Raw genomic sequence first — 21,859 nt, forward strand, 5'->3', positions numbered from 1 at the left:
AACCATTTCTGTGACATGGCATCCTTAAAGAACGGTATTGCTGGGGCGCCCGGGTGGCTTAGTCGGTTAAGCGTCCGACTTTCGCTCAGGCCATGATCTCGCGGTTTGTGGGTTCGAGCCCCGCGTCGGGCTCTGTGCTGACTGCCAGCTCAGAGCCTGGAGCCTGTTTCAGTCTGTGACTCCTTCTCTCTCTGACCCTTACCTGCTCACGCTGTCTCTCTCTCTCTCCTAGAAATAAATAATAAAAATATTAAAAAAAAATTTTTCTATTTGATAAGTACTTAACCACCACTTAAAACTAGTTCTCTATCTTGGCCCTGCACTTACCAGCACCTGGAGGGCTTTAAAAATTCCTGCTGCCCAAACCAATTTAATCAGAATCTCCATGGGCTGGACCTAGATATCAGTATTTAAAACAATTTTTTATAAGCTNAAAAAAAAAAAAAAAAGAACGGTATTGCTTTGGGGTCTCCCATTAGCCTGACAGACACTACTTCAGACTGCAAGGCAGTACGAAGTATGAGGTTTTCCTAGTCAATTTTTCTTCTTTCTTTGTTCTCTCACTGATGCCAGATGTGTAGTAAAATCCTAAGGCTCTCCTGGTGTATTCTTGATTGCTTTACTCTCTAGCCTATGTGAGCTTTTCCTCCATAAATCTCTGCCATTTCTACTTTTATCATGGCACCTACTTCCCAGAAAACTTGAATTGGCATAATTACCATGTTGAAACTGTTAATGAATTAACTTTTGGACACCAAAGATCATGAGCTCACATACAGAAAAACCACAAGCCATTATGTTCTCCAATGAAAAATGCACACATTTCCCTAGTTTTGAGGGGGGGAAATGCACGCACACACACACACACACACACACACACACACACACACTTCTAGTTTTGAGGCAAAATACTATACACTTACTACATTCCACATCCAGGCAAAAAGGAGTTAACAGGAACCAACTTATTCCAATGCCTAAAACAACTAAAAAACCTGACAAAATATATCAAAAAGCAGTTCTCAAACACTGGATAGCAAGCAGCATGGGAAAGTGACCAGTGAAAGAGAGGACCCAAATAAGATGAGCCATGCCATTATCCTAGCTCAACTGGCTCTGGAGTTTCCAGTGTGCAACGTGGGAACTCAAATGAAACCCAGCAATCTCCCCAAGTTGAGAAGACAGAGCTAGGGGTCCAGGAAAGCCAAGGTGTCTAGAGTTTGCAGGGCAGAGTGATGGAAAAGACAGATCTGTACAGAAAGTGAGCTCTAGGGACCTGCAGAGGGTTCCTGATCAACCACTGAGCACTGATCAGCATGTTTCTGAGGGAACCTACCAACATCCAGAGAAAGAACAACTCAGAACGTGAGAGTAATTTCTGCAGCCAATACAGTGCCAGGAATAGCTCATGTTCCCACCAGCCAGAGTGGAGAACCTTATACTTCAAGGGGCAAAAGGAAGAAAGGTACTGCCTACAGCAGGCAAAATTAGCCCCATATTAAAAGCTGCTCTCGTGTCACCTTTAAAAGCTTAAACCCAAGCTTCAGAAAGATCAAACTACTTCTAAATAACTTAACTCAGTCCCAGAAAAACAGCTCAAGATTATTTACAGAAATACAAATGATCCGGAAGTCAAAAAAAGGTATGATTCTCATTGTTCAGTGGCATCCAATAAAAAACATCCAGGCAGCTAATGAGGCAGGAAAATATAATATATAATCAGAAAACTGACTCAGTTGAAATCTGCTCATAAATGACTCAGTGATAGAACTATAAACAAGAACTTTAAAAGTTGCTATATTCCATATGCTCAAGAAACTATAAGACCAAACATGTTAAGTAGACACAAAATATATAAATAAAAACGAAAGACTCAGATTGAACTTCTAGAGATAAAATCATGGTCTTATGTAAAAAATACACTGAATGAATGAAATTAGTGGCAGATTAGACACTTGAGAAAATGATTAATGAATCTGAAGACAAAGCAATATAAACTATCCTTAGATAAACACAGAGCAACAATAGCAACAACAAATTGAAGGAAAAAACCAGCAGAAAGCTGTGGGGTAAGCATAAGTGGCCTAATATCGGTATACCTGGAGTTCTCATAAGGGTGGGGGGAACACAATATCTCAATATGTAATGACCAAAAATTTTCCCAATTTTATGAAAACTATAAATTCTCAAATCCAAAAGGCTCAACAAACCACAACCAAAAGACATATTCAGAAAATTAGTCAGGGCATGAAACCAGGGATAAAACAAAAGTCTTAAAAGTAGCCAGAGTTAAAACTCACACATATTAAACACAGAAGAACAGAAGTAAGGGTGACAGTAGGCTTCCCTGCAAAAACCATGCAAACCAGGCAGTAGTGCAATGATATCATTAAACTACTGAAAGAAAAAACTGTCAACTCAAATTCTATAACCTGTAAAAACAAAAGTGAAACAGACTTCTTCAGGTATACAAAAGCCAAACTATTCATTCACAATATACCTGAACTACAATAATGTTAAAGGAAGAAAAAAATAAAAATAAAAATAAATAATGTTAAAGGAAGCACTTTAAGCAGATGGGAAATACCAATGATACCCAATGGGAAAAAAAGAAAAAAACTTAAATGGTAACTACATGGGTAAAAAATTAAAAGCCTTTCGTTGAATTATTGAATTCTTTTTAAAACACAACAGAAATAAAAGAAATCCAAATTGGAAAAGGAGATGTCAAACTATCTCTGTTCACAGATGGTATAATTACACATATAAAATATTGTAAGAAATTCACCAAAAACTATTAGATATAAACTAATATTAAGTGAATTTAGAAAAGTTGCAGGATACAAAACCAAGAGAAAAAATCAACTCTATTTCCATACACTAGTAACAAATAATCCAAAAATGAAATTAAGAATATAATTCCATTAATAATAGCATCAAGGGCTCAAGCATCAATGACTCAGTCAGTTAAGCACCTGACTCTTGATTTCAGCTCAGGTCATGATATTATGGTTTGCAAGACTGAGCCCTGTGCTGGGTGTAGAGCTGGTTTAAGATTCTCCTTCTGCCTCTGACCTTACCTCTGTTCTCCCCAAATCCCCTCAAAAAACCGCATCAAAAAGTATAAAACACTTAATCTTTATAAATAAATTTAACAAAAGCAATACAAGATATATACACTTAAAACAGCTAAACATCGCTGAAAAAAACTAAAGAACTAAATAAATGGAAAGATACCTCACATACATTATTTGAGTACTAGAAGGCTTGATATTATTAGGTTGAGATTACTCTCCAAATTTATCTAAAGATTCACTGCAGTTGCTTATCATATTTCAGGCTGACCTTAGTGCAGAAACTGCCAAGTCAATTCTATAATTCCTATGGAAATTCAAGGGACCCAGAATAGCTAAAATCTTAAAAAAAAAGAACAAACTCAGAGGACTTACATTTCCTGATTCCAAAACATAATTACAAAGAGTAACTAGCTTGGTATTGGCAGAAGGATAGAAATGTAAATCAGTGGAATAGAATTGAGAGTCCACAAAAGAAAACTTACATTTACATGGTTAGGAGATTTTCAACAAGGGTGCCAGGATGATCAAAGGGAAAAAAATAAACTTTTGAACAAATGATGCTGGGACAACTGGATATCCACATGCAACAGAATGATTTTGGGTCACTATATACAAAGAGTAAATCAAAATGGATCAAAGACTCAATGTAGTATCTCAAACAATAAAACTCTTCGACATCAAAGCACAGGAAACAAATAAAAACAAATTATAAACTGGACTTCAAAATTAAAGCTTTCATGCTTCAAAGGTCACCAATAAGAAAGTGAAAGATAATGCACAGAATGGGAGAAACTATGTGTAGATAATATATCTAATAAAGGACTTGAAGATGGAATTTATAAAGAACTCATTTAACTTCATCGGTAAGAAGACAAATAACCCAAATGAAAAGGATCTGAATGGACATTTCTCTAAAGAACATATACAAATGGCCAAGAAGCATAAAGAAATGATTACCATTAGTCATTAGGGAAATACAAATCAAAACCACAATGAGATACCACTTCATACTCACTAGGAGGGTTATAATAAAAAGAATAGCTATAAAGTAAGTGTTGGCAAGAATGAGAAGAAACTGGAATCCTCATACACTGCTGGTAGAAAGCAAAATGGTATAGCCACTTTGGCAGTTCATCCAAAGGTTAAACACAGAATTATGACATGACCCAGCAATTCTACTTGCAGGTAAATACCCAAGAGAAGTAAAAACATATGTCCATACAAAACCTTGTATGTGAATGTTCATAGCAACATTATTCATATAGCCAAAAAGCTTAACAGCCCAAAAGTCCTTCAACTGGTGAATGGATAAACAAAATATATATTCAGCCATAAAAAGTAATAAAATAATAACACATGATACAGCATAGATAAACCTTGAAATCATTATGCTAAGTGAAAGAAGCCAGCCACAAAAGGTCACATATTATAGGATTCCATTTACATGAAATGCCCAGAATAGACAAATCTACAGAGACTAAAGTAGATTAGTGGTTGCTAGGGGCTGAGATGAATAGGGAATGGGAAGCGACTGCTAATACAGAATGGAGTTTCTTTCTGGGGTGATGAAAATGTTCCAGAATTAGACTGAGGTGATGGATCCACAACTCTGTAAACATACAAAACAAAATACCCCCCAAAAACCCAATGAATTATATATTTTGAAAGAGGAAATTTTATAATATATGAATTATATATCAATCTGAAAAAAAAGACCATTGACTAAGCAAAAGAAATAACAATGTTTTGGGGGGGAACTTATAAAAGTAAAATGTATGACAATATCACAAAAGTTAGGACATGTAGACTGTTGAAAGGACCTCAAAATTATAGGTGAAGTGAAAAATATAACTTAAAATAGGCTGTGATAGGGGCACCTGGGTGGCTCAGTTGGTTAAGTGTCTGACTTTTAATTTTGGCTCAGGTCATGATCTCATGGTTCAGGAGATGGAGCCCTGCATAGGGCTCTGTGCTGACAGTATGGAGTCTGCTTGGGATTCTCTTTCCCTCCCTGTCTACCCTACCCCACTTGCACACACACTCTCTCTCTATCTCACTCAAAATAAATAAATAAACATTAAAATAATAGGCTGTGATAAGTTAAAGATATATACTATAATTCCCAAAGACGTGAAATAGCCCAACAAAGACTTACAGTTAATAAGCCAATAGACTCATACAAAAATAAGGGCTTAATCCAAAAGCAGGTAATTGTTCAGTATAAAATGTACAAACTATCATATGAGAAAACACTTTCAACTTTTAAAAAGAACTTGTAAATTCAACTACTATTCACATCCCAGTGTAAAGTGGATACAACGGGGATACAAGTAATACAAGTAGGGCTTTTGGGCTAATTCCAGGTAAATCCTATAGATTTCTAAACATGACAATCAGCAACAAACCACATACTGGAGATGTACTCAAGAACTAAACCAGGAAATGAAAAATGTTTTCTCTAAAGGGGTTTGATAGTAAATGTTTTGGCTTTGTGGGCAGACACTGTGGAAGCAACTCTAACATTATAATACAAAAGCAGCAATAATATAGAAAGAATAAGTGCGCCTGTATTCCAACGCACCTTTATTTACAAAGTAGGCAGCAAGCAAACTAGGCCTATACGTGATGCATTGCCAAACCCTGACTTACCCTCTGGTTGGGAGACAAAATGTAACAAAAAGGAAAATCATATTAACCTATCAGGTAAGAACATACAGCAAAGGAATGTATAGATACTATTACAAAGGCAAAGATGAAGGAGGAATCAATGACTGGGCTATAGTCTTTATGATATTTTTTAAAGTAAAGGAAATAATAATTAGTAGGGAAAATTTCTTTTAACTAAATTTCTTTCTTATATATAGAAGTTTATCCATCATCATCTAACAAATTCACGTGAAAAAAATCATAGAGAACAATTAATAAAAATTTGTTGTCAATTTGATTTACTAACTTCACATCTATCAGGATGTAGGTCTTTCGAGACATAACAAGATACTAAATTTTACTTAACTAAGCCTTAAGGCAAACCTAGACATTTTAGAGCAAAACCTTTGAGTGATTTACATACTTTATATTCATACCATGTAAAGCATCCTAGAATCCTCTGTACCTTCTAAGATTGCTTGTAGATTATCTAACATTCTTTCAAGGACTCTTCTATCGTTATCTATAAGTTATTGGTCAGCATTTATAAAAAGTAAGGGGAAAAAAGGAGAAATTACTGACCTGTTCATCTACTGAGTCTCCTGCACCTTCTAAAGACTCCATGGTGACTGAATCAGCAGTAACCTTGGAAGTCTTAAGTTTAACATCAGCTTTTGGACTCAACTTGTGTCTTGATCTGGTATTTCCTTCTGCAGAAATTCCTAAGGATTTCCATCAAAGAAGATACCAAAATTATACCTTATTCTCTTAAACTCACTCCCCAGTAAGCACTTCCCCAATATCCCTCCTTAAGGGACCTGACTAGGAAAACTCTTACTTTATAAACTTCATTTTAAACCTCTTAATAAATAATGAATCATGAAAAGATTATATTTTGAATACATTTAAGATTCAACTAAAATATTTTTAAAAGGTGATGTGAAAATTCATAAGTCACATTAAAACCTATAAGTCATAAGATACAATATGTACCTTAAAGTAGGGAAAATTAAAAATCCAATTTTTTCACATAATCAGAGTACCTTCAATTATTCAGTTTAATACTCATTTAGTAATAACCAGTAAGCTTTAAAGAGACTATCACATAAACCCTGTATCAAGAAGTTTTCACATTTTTCTTTGAAATATAAAATTTAGGCTATTATTTGCAATATAAAAGATAAGAATCTCTTGCTCTTTAACAGATGAATGAAGTTTTCTACAAGTTCATTTAAAGCTTACTTGCCCGACCAGCCCATAAAATAAGGCAACATTTCAAACCTTAGTAAGGTCAAACCAAGTATGTTTTTAAATTAGATTCCAATGAACTGTTTTGCCTCTAGTTATATTGGCAAAATGGTCCTATTGTTTTATTTTCTCCTAACACTTAAGAAGCAAAGAAAGCTTACCAAATTAATACAGAAAATCATACCTGGAACATATACTACTGATTGTTCTTCATCAGAAACTATGAAGAAGGACATGAAGGAAAATACTAGAAACGATCATGCAATATCCAAATGCTGCCTCTGTTCTGCACTTCTGTTATAATTCCTAATTTCTTTTGACCTGGGAATTTATAACTAGCTTTTAAAAACAAAATTAGAAAGCAATGCAATTGAAATAAATGTAGTAAACTTAATAATCTTTCGAAGTTCCTCTTTACATAGTCACACTATATGTTTTGTAAAATTTCTAGAAGGTCTTATTATAAAATTTTCATCCATGCTTATTTCTAAGTGAGATACCCTATACAATAAATTCTGCTGTTAGGTTCCTTTCATTCCTTTTCTTTTGTAAGCAACGAGTTAAATGCTCCAGTTTATTATTGGAGAATGGACAAGTTATTTTAGGCATCAATAAATAATCTAAAAATGAGCTTTAGCTCTGAAGAACAAACACTGTTTGAGGGCAAGTCAATCATGCAAACACAAAAAAATTTTATTCTTCAGCAGTGCATTCATGAAATGTCCCAAGAAGCCCTATGATTTAACAAATGGAAGAAACTGAAGACAAAAAGAACTATTCTGAATCTCAAAAGGAGAAATTTAGAAAAGCTAACATCATAATACTGCTATAGAAGAACCAAAATAGTAAGAAAGCTTTCTTTTAAGAAACAAAATTTTATTCAGAGCTATATCTAAATCCAGATAAGTCCACAATTTGATAACCTTCAATTACACTTCCAGGAAGTAAGTGTTTAAACATTTTTTTCCAAATGACCTAGAAAATTCCAGTTTTCTGTTCTTTTATAAAGTGCTTTCTTTTCCAAGATTTCTAGACTAACCAATTATTAAAAATTTCCTTCCAGGAAAAGGCTGGAGTAAAATAGTAGATTTAATAACCTGTTTAAAAAAGTCAATATATTTCAGTTCAGGATCACTCCTAGCTATGGAATCTTTTCAAGGAGTGCTGAGTGTTAAGTGCCTAGGATCCGTATAGGAATTTAGGAATACAATGAGGGTGCTACCATCTGAGGTGCCAGGTGATTTCTTAGAGCTCTCTGCAGCAGCACAAGTACTACCACAGATAGTACTACAAGATTCAGGCTGATAACTAGTGCCTCTAAACTTCAACAAATTATTTCAGACATCAGGTTTGGAGCTTAGAAAATTTTAAGGGGCACATAAGACAAGTAAACAAACAAAATCAGACCCCAATAGTCTGAGGAAAACTGATAGCAGCTAACACTGGAGCAGAGAGAAAATTTATAAATTCACCGACACCCAATCTAAAAAAGCCTTCCAAGTGAAATTATGCAGCCTCTTCAACAGCAAAAACTAAGTCATTTTTTTTATATCCCTTGGGATTAGTGCACACAGTAGGTGCTCAATAAATAATCTGCTGTTGGAGATACCCACATGGGAAAAGGTACCCAAGGGAAAAGTATTCAAGATGATTCAGGACAAGCTCCATTTGGCAGTGTCTTCAATTAGAAGACACAGTAACAATGAATTTGCAGAACATTCTCCAAAGATGACCTATGGAAAGACTAACATAACTGAACCATGGGATGCATACTACACTTCCCTAGACCATTCACAAAGAAGACTGTTCACAGCTGGAACAGACCAGCCACTGAGGGCCCCAACCCAGCTGTATCATAATTCAGAAGCTCATTAAATATCTTCTCTCAAACCTGATGCCACCCACAACATCCTTACTCTGAGCTAATAACTTTGCTTTCTACATAAGAAAAACAAACTGTAGAGATCTTTCATAAGCTTTATTTGCAGATGACATACTACATATAGAAAACCCTAAAAACTCTATCAAAAAAAACACATTAGAATAAACGAATTTGGCAAAGTTGCAAGATGCAAAATCAATATACAAAAATCTGTTGTGTTTCACAGGGCGCCTGGGTGGCTCGGTCGGTTAAGCGTCCGACTTCGGCTCAGGTCAAGATCTCAACGTTCTTGGGTTCAAGCCCCGTGTCAGGTTCTGTGCTGACAGCTAGCTCAGAGCCTGGAGCCTGTCTTCGGATTCTGTGGCTTCCTCTCTCTCTGACCCTCCCCTGCTCACGCTGTCTCTATCTCTCTCTCAAAAAAAAAAACCAAAAATTAAAAATTAAAAAAAAATCTGTTGTGTTTCTGTACATGAATAGAAACAGAAATTGAAATTAAGAGAACAACCCCATTTACAGCTGCATCAAAAAAAGAATACAATACCTAGGAACAAATTTAAACAAGGTGATGATGGACCTATACACCGAAACTGTAAGACATTAAAGAAATTGAAAACATAAAAGTTATTCCATGCTTATAAAGTGGAATAATTAATACTGTTAAAAATGTCTATACCACCCAAAGCAATCTACGAATTCAGTGCAATCTTTATCAAAATTCCAATGATGTAATTTTTCATAGGAAAAGAACAAACAATCCTAAAATTTCTATGGAACTACAAAAGGCCCTACAGAGCCAAACCAATCTTAAGAAAAACAAAGCTAGGGACATCATGCTTTATGATTTCAAACTATATTACAAAGCTGTAATAATCAAAGCAATATGGTACTGGCATAAAACCAGGCACAAAGACCCCCATGATAGCTACCCTTTTCCTGCTTTTTCTTTCTTTACATGTCACCTACAATCACTGGGCATACAATATGGTTTATTTATTCATGGCCTCATCTCATCTCACAAAAACGTAAGCACCAACTGGAGGAGAATTTTCGCCTGGTTTTGTTCAATGTTGTATCCCCTAATGTCAAATGCCCAGCTCATAGTAAACCATGTATGAAAGAATGAAAGTGATAATTAACTCTATAAGGCACTAACAACTTTTCCGTGTTGTCTTTCTCTCTTTATCCTGTAGGGGTTCAGAACTGATCACCCCAAGATCTGTTACTGTGGCGTGTGGATTATTTGACCTGAAAACAATCAAGGCCCAAAAGACTCATGAAGAATATTTGTCCCTGCCACTAAATGCCTGAAAGAATTGATATAGGACCTGATCCCAGAAGAGAGATATCACCATAAATAACTATGTATAATATAAACAAGGAGTGGTAGACAGGAAGGAATTTAGCAAAGTCTGTTTGTTAAATTCCTTTCTATGTCCCATTATTTCTATATGGCCCAAGAAACATTTGTTTACCAAACATTTATTCCTTTTCACCTTCCTGTGAATTGCTTTCCTTGCCTTTGAAGTCCCAGACATCTATTCCCTTCCCCTTTCACTTGTCTTTGGAATCTCTCACAGATATGTAGATTCCCCATAGATACATAATTAAATTTGATTTTCTCCTCTCAATCTATCTCATGTCATTTTAATTCTTAGACTAGCCAGAAGTACTTTGAAGGGTAGAGGAAAATTTCAAAATATGCAGGCACAACCCATTAGCTACATCCATGCTAAATATCTTTTCAAATATAGAAATGCTAAATAAACTAACCTTAACATGGGTTCTAAAAAATAAACATAAAAATATTTGAAATTGCCTCCATCCAACCTATCCTTTGTAATCATTGGTGATCTATCTTCATTCAAGAACCCAAATAGTTTCTTCAAATACAAAGTCTAAAAAACACACAAACACATTTTACGGGAAAGTCAAAGAGACACAATATATACTAAATGTATACTGGACCTCTTATTGGGTTCTATGTGCCACCTCAGTTCTACTGTGGCTTCTTTGGAAGTTCTTTACTAAGACAAGTACAGCAAATTTTAAAGCATCCTTAATGCTAGTACCAAACTCCAAATTCCCAGAATTAAAGCAGTAATTAGATACCAAAAGTACAAGAGAGAGGAAGGCGCCTATCTATCCCAGATCACCAAAAGCTGAAGAAAATAAACTTGGTACTTCACAGTCTAATCTAACCTTTTCTGAGTTTGACTTACCAGCAACACACATATCTCTATGTAATTATTATTGAACCAAAGGACTTTCCTGGCTAGTACATTCTCTTAACATCAACATAAAGTCTCTAGAAGTAATTGAATATTCAATTATATATAGCTATTGCAATGTGTTGGCCAAGTCCCTCACAGTTCATATTTGTTAATATCAAGTTAAAAATACTGTTAATGATAAAACACTGGAGTGTATCACCCAGTCAAATTTAGATACTGCAGAAACACTAATTTCTTTTGAGATTAGCAGGAACTATAATGAAGGAGAAAAGCAGTTTATGGCTGAAGGGGCATTTTACTTGTAGATTTAACCCATAAATTGACAACATGGGATACTCAGTGTTTACACATTAGGTATAAAGACATATCTTGTGCCAAACATTACTGCTGAATCATACTGTGCAGGACACACAGAACTCATAAGAACAACAGCAAAAAAAAAAAAAAAAGAAAAAGAAAAGAAGGTGATGTTCAGTCATAGATGATCAGTCCTCACATGACAGAAATGTCTAGGAATAGGAAATTTCTTAGTCACATTTCTCTAATTGTTTAGGCAAAACATTGAAAATCTTTCTTTTAATAGTGTGAACAGAGTACCAGGTTATACATACTTTTCGGGTTTTTTTTTTTTTTTTGGAAACTTCTATAGAAAGCCTATGAGATGGTTTAGGAAGTCAACAGTGCAGTAAAAAAAGAGATCAAGATCTAAAGACACATGACCAAACCAAATGATTCATAGCTATCCTTATGTTTTTCTAGCAAAAATTCAGTAGCAAATTTATATTTGTCTTTGCTTTTGTGTCCTATGGAGGTTTAAAATGAAAACATCTGAGGCTGGATGATAATTGGGCATTATATGGAATAGGCAGGGGAAATAGGTAATACTGGTAACCTTGCAATTCATTTCAAACATCGGAATTCCTATCAAATTTAATCACCACCATTTTCCCCATTTAATTTCTACTACTCATTTTCAATGAGAAGACGAGTATTTTACATTAATTTTCAGAGTAAGGGCGAATATAAGAGAAAAGAATATAAGACTTCTATGTGATGTAAGTAATAACAGTACTATATGAATAAGAGAACATACAGGGCTGCTTAGACCAAGAACGCAGTTTCTGTTTATCTACCTATTAATTTACTTAGTGACACAGCAATACACTGCCCTCCCCCCACCACACACACACACCATTTATACCTATCAGAACAATTCTCTTGGTCATAGAGAAAGTTAAGGAATAACCACCAAAACCACATAGGTGGTTATGAAAATGACTACACTAAAAAAAGCACCTTATAAGCTGCTAACCTTCAGATACTTCCTCTGTCACAAAATTCTATCACGGCAGACATAGTGTTTCACGAGAAAAGACTCATCCCAATTTCCTGACTTCCTAATTCAGCCCAGTTCCCAATGCACATACTCTCTTTGCATCCTTCCTGATAAGAAAAAAAAAAGATATTTAATTTGCACAGTACACTAGTGTGTTTTCATCCACAGTATATGTGTATGATTTTACTTGTCACCCACCTATCAGAGACAAGGGGTAATTATGTTTACAAAGTGCTAAACACTGAGAAAGGAATGCAAAAACATCCCTCTACACATGACACTGTAATCCTAGTTCGATAACTCAATGAGGAAAACTGATAATATAATTTTGTAAGTTTCACTGGGAGCTAAGTAGAATGTGCAGAGAATGATTCTGCCAAAAAGTTAACAACAATGCCTCAAACAATGCTATCGTCAATCTTAGCAAACAGACAAAAAGACTTGCCTCTGCAGGTATTCAGTACACGGACTGCCCTCCCTTCATGGAACACTCCTATAACGTGATGTCATTTACCAGGACCAAAGATCAGCCTGGCACAGTCTACCCAAACCCGAGAAAGAATCAGTCTGTCACACATCTCATCACAGTTATTGAACTGGGAACACCACCAGAACGGTAAAGCTCCACAGCTTCTCCACCCCAAAACAACCCGAGAACTTCAATCCTGCGGTGATTGGTGACCCACAATCCACATGAAAATCAACAGTATTTCCAGCAGCAATGATTCGCAACGTTTTTTATTCCGTAACCAGTACCACCCGACCAAGTCCAGCTCCACACCTCTCGGAAAATCCCAGCATTAAAGTAAATCATTACTGACAGGGCTTCGAAGTCAGACAAGGTCCTGACTTGCTCCTAACAACGCAGACCAAGGACAGTCCTAAACCAAGACAAGAAGGCTCCCTGTCCAGCCAACACCCTACCCCTCCTCCGCAGAGATTCAGCCGGCCAGAGGTCACCACGGTCAGAGGGACCCTCCCAGTCCCCGGCTGGGCCACGATTCTAGGCCATCTTTCCAAAGCTCACCGCCAAGGAGGGCTGGAAAACATCAGTGCTGAGTCCCCAGCCTGAAGACAGAATCAGGCTCCCGGCTACCTAACACCCAAGTCAGGGGAAAGCCCGGCACCAACACGGTGGCCGGAAAGGACGGCCCCGCCCCCAAAGATACCATCGAGCTTCGCCCCTCCACTCAGTTCCACGCGACCGCTCGCCGCACCCGGGAGGGCGCCGGCGCCCCCTGCCAGGCGGGCAAAGGATACAGTCCCGGCTCCAGAACGCCGCCGCGCCCGGGCGGGAGGGGCCCGCCACGTCCGCCATCTTGAAACAACCGCCACTCGGGGCGTCTCTCCGGGGCCGCCCCGCCCCAGCCTTCAGGCCCAGTCCCGATTGGCCGCACGGCACAGAGGCCCGCCCCCGCTTGCGCGACCTGCCCCGGCGGGGCCGGAGGGTCGGGGCGGAGGAGTCGCTGTGTGCTGGCGGCGTGCAGTGGCGCGACCGCCGGGGCCGCGGGTACGAGCGCCCCACGGAACTACTACTCCCAGAGCAGCCCGGGCCCCCCATCTCCGCCCCGCCGCGTTCTCCGGCGCCGAGCACTACAACTCCCGGCATGCCGTGAACTTGACGGCCGAGACTCCGGGGAGGTGTCCTGCCCTCCCTCCCGCCCAGGTCGCCCGCCGGGTCCCCGCTGCTGCTCCCGCCGCGCGCCGAGCCGGGACGCGAGCCATGGAGGAGACGCCGCCCCCAGGCTGCAGCAAGCCGCACCTGGAGAAGCTGACCCTGGGGATCACCCGCATTCTAGGTGAATGGGGCTGGGAGCCGTGGGGGGCGATTGCGGGGTCAGGGGATGTACACTAGAAGCAAGGAGGGGCACCGCTTCTGTAACTTCCGTTGTTAAGGAGGGGATGGGTCCAGGTGCGTGATTAGGCCAAGGGAGCGTTTGCGGGCAGGGTTCGGACGCAGGGCTGAGAAGGTTGAAGGTTCCTGCCCCCACGCCCCAACCCAGCCCCAACCCAGGGCCCGGGAAGGACGAGCAAAGGCGTGCAAAAGGGACACAGCAGGCACCTGACGGAGGGGCCGTTGGGTTTGCGGAGAGGCATTCTTGGCCAAGGAAGTATCCTTGAAACGCGAGCCCTTCCTCTGGTAGCAGAGAGCTGGGGAACTGTGCGTGCAGCCTCCCAGGGCAACAACTCCCACGCGCCTCCGGGTACCGCACCCCAAGTGGTTGGAAGGAGTCAAGGCTTGTGCCCCTGAAAGGGTTAGTTTTTCCTTTATGGAACGTTTGCCTAGCAGCCGCTAGTGTGCTAGACTCAGGGACCACAAAGACGGGTTGGGAGGGGAAGCAAAACATAGTTATGTGAAAAAGTCAACAGCACAGGTACCCCTAGAATGTGAGAGGCGGCCAGTAGTAATCTATTGTTGCTCACAAATAGCACCCAGCAGGAGGTGATTGATCTTATCCGGGGAGTTAAGGAATATGTCCTACAGATGATGCTAGATTTTGAAAGGCATATTGAAGTTAGCCAGATAACCAAGGAGAAAAAGAGCCTAAGCAGGCCGAATGACATGCTTTGATGCCTTGCCATCACATTTATAGTAAAATCCAAATTCTGTACTGTGACCCACAAGTCCGTTATGAGCTTCCCTCCTGTTTTTCTGACCTTATTTTTACTCTTGGAGGCAGTGGCCTCCTTGTATGTATCTTAAGCTCACTAAACTTGTTCCTGCTTCAAGGCCTCTTCTAGACACTCCTCTTCCCTCCCCGCCCCATCATCCCCCCAGGTATCTTCCTCTGAAAGTCTTTCCCTCACTTCATTCAAATCTCATTGAATATTAGTAACTCAGAGAGGCCTTCCCTGAATATACTTCTAACAACACCTTTCTCTATCACTGTCTTCCCTGATCCTTTATATATATTTTTTAATCCTATGCTTTATCACTACTTGGAATTACTTACTTGGTTGCTTTTTTAATTTGCCAGTCTCTTCTGTATTAGAAGTCCACGAGTTTAGGAACTCTGTCTTGTTCTCCCTGATGATCCCCAGTGTCTATGGTAAATGTGCAGGAAGTGAGACCTGAAACATCATCATATGTTTGGGAGAAATGGTGAGCTTTCGATACGAAGTTGTAGAGTTGGGCAAGGAGAGGTCTAATCACCGAGACCAACCATATCCTATCTCCTCATTAAAGAAAGTTATTTTCTTTTGATTAATGTTTAATCTATTCAAGACAGGCCAACTAAATTTCCCTTAAGCTGTCCGTTCAATTTAAAGACCTAAATAATTAAGGGACTGTCAACACTTTAAATTTCATTTATACATTTAGTATATTCTATCTATTATTAAGCATTTCAGATGTCTGGCAAACTGGTAACCTACCTAAGGAATTAAATTACTCTGGTAATTAAATTTATAGTGAAGCTGGTTTCCCATAAACATCCTAATACTATTTACAAATTTAATCAAACATCTTAATTTCAGTTAATAAACACAAGTCAAATATTAATTATATTTTTATTTTTTCACATGTGGCTTTTGTTTTAATATATTAAGAGGATTTTAAAAAACAAGCTGGCTAACGTCCGTTGTGGGTGGTGAAGGAAGCAAGCTACACCATACCAAAATCTCCCTAAAGGTTGTGTGAAATAACTCCATAACTATAGCAATTCTATCCAATTACAAACCCAACATTATCTAAAGACAGAGCATGCCTATAATGCAGAATAACTATGAGTAAAAACAAAACAACCACAAATCCCAGCACTGGTCCAGCCCCAGTCTCTCACTGCTAGAAGGCTCTGTGGCAAGCCAAGGCAGACCCAGAAATGAAGCCAGCAGAAGACGCGAGGTGGAGCAACAGAAAGATTAAAACCGCTCCAATCTGAAAGTACAACGGTAACAAAGGCTGGTAGATCAGAGCAGGGCTGCAGTAAAGTGACTTCAAAGCAGATCCTGTCTAAAGGGTTGGCCATACAATTTAAAGGGACAGTATTTCAAATGCATATATTCTAGAGGAGAGTATGTGCAAAATGAAAGAGTTTTTTGACAATTGATGATAAGTGGGCAAAGAAAAAGAAAAGCTCACATCACTCCCCCATACACAAAAAACTCGCTAAAATATCTGGACTTTGTTTCAATTGACTAGAAAACATGGTTATAGTAAACATCTTGTTAAACATCACAGTTTCACAAAATGAACAAGAGAAAAAGTAGAACCTTTAGAGAATTAATGCTGAAATCAGGAAATGAAATGCTAAACAATCAACTGAGGAAAAAAAAATTTATGATGATAAAGTATCTCATACTCAGTGGAACAAGGAGTAAGGAAATGTTACATTTGGTAACAGAGGATTATACATACAGTGTGGGAAATGATCTGCATGAGATGTAACAAGATCAATTAGAGTTGACCTTTGAACAACACAGATTTGAACCGCATAGTTCATTTACACCTGGATTTTTTATACTATAGTAGTTTAAATGCATTTTTCTATCTTATGGTTTTCTTAACATTTTCTTTTTTTTGTTTACTGTAAGAATACAGTATATAATACATATACAAAATATGTGTTAATTGACTGTTTATGTTATCAGTAAGATTTCCCATAGTAGGCTATTAGTTAAGTTTTTTAGAGTCAAAAGTTATACACAAATTTTCAACTTCATGGGAAGGGAGGGGTCAGCAACCCTAACCTCCGTGTTATTCAGAGTTCATCTGTATAATCTATATTTCTCCATCTTAAACTTTTCTCTATTTTGTAATTCTTTTCTTATCTCTTTATGTATTTATTTTCATCATAATAAGTGTACTCTTTAATCCCCATCCCAATTTCCCCCATTCCCCTATTCACTCCCCACCTGGTAACCATCAGTTATTTCTCTACAGTTAAGAATCTGTTGGTTTGCCTCTTTTTTCCCCCTTTGGCTTGCTTGTTTTTTGAATTCCACATATGAGTGAAATCACACAGCATTTGTCTTTCTCTGACAAACTTATTTTGTTCTATCTATGTTGTTGCAAATGGCATTTCATTTTTTATGGCTGAATATTCCATTAGATGCTTTATGTATAATACATATATTTATTATATATATCATGTCATCTTTATCCATTCATCAATGGATGGACACTCACTTGGGCTGTTTCCATGTCTTGGCTATTAGAAATACTGCTGCAATAAACATGGGGGTGCATGTATCCCTTTGAATTAGCATTTTTGTATTCATTGGGTAAATGCCCAGTAGTGTGATTACTGGATTACAGGGTAGTTCTGTTTTTAATTTTTCTGAGGAACACACTGTTTTCCATACTGTCTGTACCAGATTGCACTCCCCCAGACAGTGCAGGAGGGTTCCTTTTTATCCATATCCTCACCCACACCTTCTTTCTTTGTTATTGATTTTAGCCATTCTGACAGGTGTAAGGTGATTTTGCATTTCCCTGATGATAAGTAATGAGCATCTTTTCATGTGTCTCTTGGCCATTTGTATGTCTTCTCTATTTTTTAATTTTTTACTTGGTTTATTTATTTTTGAGAGAGAGAGTACTATCAGGGGAGGGGCAGAGAGAGAAGGAGATAGAATCCATGAAGCAGGCTCCAGACTCTGAACTGTTAGCATAGAGCCCGACTTGTGGTTTGAACCTGTGAACCACAAGATCATGACCTGAGCAGTTGGACACTTAACTGACTGAGCCACCCAGGCACCTCAGCCATTTGTATGTCTTCTTTAGAGAATTCTCTGTTCATGTCTTCTGCCCATGACTGGATTATTTGTTTTTTGAGTATTGAGTTATATCAGTTGTTTGTATATTTTGTTTATTAATCCTTTATCCAGTGTCATTTGCAAATATCTTTTTCTAATCTGTAGGTTGCCTTTTAGCTTTATTGATTGATTCCTTCACTGTGAAGAAACTTTTTATTTTGATGTAGTCCCAGTAGTTTGCTTTTGCTTTTATTTCCCTTACTGTAGGAGACATATCTATAAAAATGTTGCTACAGTATCTGTCAGAGAGATTACAGCCTATGCTTTCTTCAAGGATTTTTATAGTTTCAGGTCTCACATTTATTTATTTTTTTTAAAGTTTATTTATATTTGAGAGAGAGAGTACAAGTAAGAGAGGGGCAGAGAGAGAGGGAGACACAGAATCTGAAGCAGGCTCCAGGCTTCAAGCCATCAGCACAGGGTCCAATACGGGGCTCAAACCCATGAACCATGAGATCATGACCTGAGCCAAAGTTGGATACCTAATGGACTGAGCCATGCAGGCATCCACGGGTCTCACATTTAGATCTTTAATCCATTTTGAGTTTATTCTTTTGTATAGTTAAAGAAAGTGGTCTAGTTTCATTCTTTTGAATGTTGGCCAGTTTTCCCAGTACCATTTGTTGAAGAAACTGTCTTTTTTCACTATTGTATATTCATTCCTCCTTTGTCAAAGATTAATTAACTATGTAATTGTGCATTTATTTCTGGGTTTTCTGTTCTCTTTCAACTAAGGATACTTTTTCCTGAAAAACAACTATGAAGCAGAAGAAAACTACAAGTCTAAACTACAAACAGAATTAAAATACATCAACAAGCATCTGAAGATTTGAAAAACTACCCAGAATTGGACACTCAAAAACTAAGAATAGAAATAAGGGGGGAAAAGGAGGGAAAATGAAAAGAAGAGTTGAATAAGCTCATACTATAATTTGAAGGAAACAAAATTCTAAATAAAGGGTAAATTATAAGGTATCATAAGGAGACTAGATTGAAATGAATTTCGTCTGCAGCACTGAAGAAAAACAGGAAAACAAGAAAGTCACAAAAAGTAAAAGGGTCAAGAAGAAAGGAGAAATGGAAAGTAATCAGTTAAGGAATGCTATTCATATTCTTAGAGTCTGTGAAGAGAAAAAAAAAAATGTGGAACAAATAATACTTGAAACTATATATAAAAGAACTTTCCAAAAATGGGAAAAGGTGTGATTCTGAAAGGGTTTCCTGAATACCTAGAAAAAATTAACCAAGAACTCTCAACTCTAAGACATACCTTAGTAAAAGTAAGATCAGAGATAAAGATGAAATCCTCAAGGCCTCAAAGCAAAAAAAGAATAAACAACTTACAAAGTCAAAAGAATTAGACAAGCATCAGACTTCAAAAACCAGCATACAAAGCAAGATAAGAATAAAACAGTGTTTTTAGAAAATTCAATGAAAGAAAATGTGAACCAAAGATTTTATAACCAACCAAACTATCTTTCAGACAAAAGAACTTCAGTAATTGCACCCATGTGTCCTTTCAGAGGAATTTACTAGGGGATGAGTTTCATGAAATAAATGTAGATTAGGGAAACCTAAGCAAAATAACTGATGATGAGTAACATTTTCACACTCAAACATACATAAATACGTATAAAACAAAGGTGGGATGAGAGGGAAAGACTTAAGGTACCAATGATGATTATGACAAACTAAAAGAGCATTGAAAATAGTATAAGTATAGGGGCGCCTGGGTGGCATAGTCAGTTTCAGCTCAGGGCATGATTTCACAGTATGTGGGTTCGAGCCCCCGTTGGGGTCCATGTGTCAGTGCAGAGCCTGCTTGGGATTCTCTCTCTCTCCCCCCCCCTCTTTGGCCCTCCCCTGCTTATACTCTCTCTCTCAAAATAAATAAATAAACTTTAAAATAGTGTAAGTACAAAGGTAACTGTGGTAGGCAAAATTCAAACGTGATCCCCAATGACCCATTCCCCTGTACAGTCTTTTACTTGGGAATAGGTAGGAGCTATGATGACAGATGTCATTTCTTTGCTTAGTTTACAATATATGACAAAGGCAAAGTTTTTGCATATGTAAGTAAGGTACCTAATCAACCAAATTTGAATTAATCAAAAGAGATTATCCTAGGTAGGATTGATCTAATCAGGTGACCTTTTTAAAAAAAGATCCTGAAATCCAACAGATTGTCTCCTGACTTTGAAAAGGCAGGCTGCCATATTGTGAGGGATCCTATGAGGACTGCATGGCTCTTAGAGGTAATTAACTTTAAAAAGTGCCTAATGGTAAACCCTGAACAGCATGGAATGCAGAAATTGCCCTCCCTCCACAGCATGATACTCTAATCCCACTGTATAGCCACATGCCAAAGAATGAAGCTGGACCCCTATCTCAATTCATGTACAAAAATTAACTGGGTGGATTTTAGACCTAAATGTAATTGCTAAAAATAATACTCTTAGAAAAAACAGATCTTGAATTTGTTTTTGAATAACCTTGGATTAGCCAATAGATTCTTAGATAAGACACTAAAAGCTCAAGCAACAAAATAAAATAACTGACTGGGTGGCTCAGTCAGTTAAGCATCTGACTCTTGATTTCAGCTCAGGTCATGATCTCAACAGTTCATAGGTTTAAGCCCCACATCAGGCTCTGTGCTTATCGTCCAAAGCCTGCTTCGGATTCTCTCTCTCCCTCTCTCTGTGTCACCCCCTCCCCCACGTGTGCTCTCATGCTCTCTTTCTCTCTCAAAATAAATAAAATTTAAGAAATAGTAAATTGGACTTCATTAAAATTAAAAATGTGCTTTTTAGGACATCATTAAAAAGGCTAAAAGAAAACTCATAGAAGATACTATTCACAAATCATATATATGAAAAGGAACTTACAAAATGGAATCTATAAAGAACTCTTACAACTCAACAATTATTGTCAAATAAACTAAAAGGATCTGAATGGACATTTGTCTGGAGAAGATACACAAATGACCAATATGCACATATAAAGATTATTGTCATCATTAGTCATTAGGGAAATTGAACAAAACCACAGTAACATGTCACTTAACACCCATTAGGATGGCCATAATCAAAAAGAGGGACATAAGTGTTAAAGTTAAGGAAAAATTGAAATCCATATGTATTGCTGGTTTGAAAAACAGTTTGACACTTCCTCAAAAAGTTAAACATAGAGTTATTTCACAGCCCAGCAATTCCACTTCTAGGTATATACCCAAGAGAAGTGAAAACATTTGTGCTCAAAAACGTGGATAAAAATGTTCTAAGCAGCATTATTCATAGCCAAAAGAGTAAACAATCCAAATGTTAATCAACTGAAGAATGGATATACAAAACGTGGTATATCCATACAGAAAATTACTTAGCTATAAAAATGAAGTGTGGATACATACTACAGTATGGGTGAACCTTAAAATCTAAATGATAGGAGCCATATGCAAAGCAAAATGTGCAATTCCATTTTTATGAAATGTCTAGTATAAACAAATCTATGAACTCTGAAATTAGATTAGTGGTTGCCTGAGGAGGGCTAGAGTGAAACAGGGAGTGACTGCTAAAAGGTACAGTTACTTTTTTGGGGTAAGGATCCACAATTCTATGAATACTAAAAACCACTGAATTATGCACTTTAAAAGGATGAACTAGACAGCCCTCAAGGATTTCCTGCC

At 37.7% G+C, this 21,859-nt stretch overlaps 2 protein-coding genes across 9 annotated transcripts in view; one reads left to right on the forward strand and one right to left on the reverse strand.

The window, feature by feature from the left end:
* KIAA1328 (KIAA1328 ortholog) overlaps positions 1–13,958 on the reverse strand; it is a 332,193-nt gene extending 318,235 nt beyond the window's left edge. The window contains exons 1-3 of one of the 6 annotated variants that reach the window (XM_039238958.1): positions 13,681–13,958; positions 7,156–7,191; positions 6,306–6,445 (exon numbers count right to left, since the gene is read on the reverse strand). In XM_039238958.1, the coding sequence (XP_039094889.1) occupies positions 6,306–6,445; positions 7,156–7,191; positions 13,681–13,738 (234 nt within the window). In that variant the 5' untranslated portion in view covers positions 13,739–13,958. The other 5 variants (XM_039238959.1, XM_039238962.1, XM_039238961.1 and 2 more) reach the window with 5 other exon arrangements.
* The window catches only part of TPGS2 (tubulin polyglutamylase complex subunit 2), an 80,158-nt gene continuing 72,173 nt past the window's right edge, over positions 13,875–21,859 (forward strand). For all 3 annotated transcript variants that reach the window (XM_039238964.1, XM_039238965.1, XM_039238969.1), the window contains exon 1: positions 13,875–14,219. In XM_039238964.1, the coding sequence (XP_039094895.1) occupies positions 14,144–14,219 (76 nt within the window). In that variant the 5' untranslated portion in view covers positions 13,875–14,143. The remainder of the gene's footprint in view (positions 14,220–21,859) is intronic.

This window comes from Hyaena hyaena, unplaced genomic scaffold, assembly GCF_003009895.1.
Source record: "Hyaena hyaena isolate Hyena2069 unplaced genomic scaffold, ASM300989v1 scaffold_150, whole genome shotgun sequence".
Taxonomy (NCBI): Eukaryota; Metazoa; Chordata; class Mammalia; order Carnivora; family Hyaenidae; genus Hyaena; species Hyaena hyaena.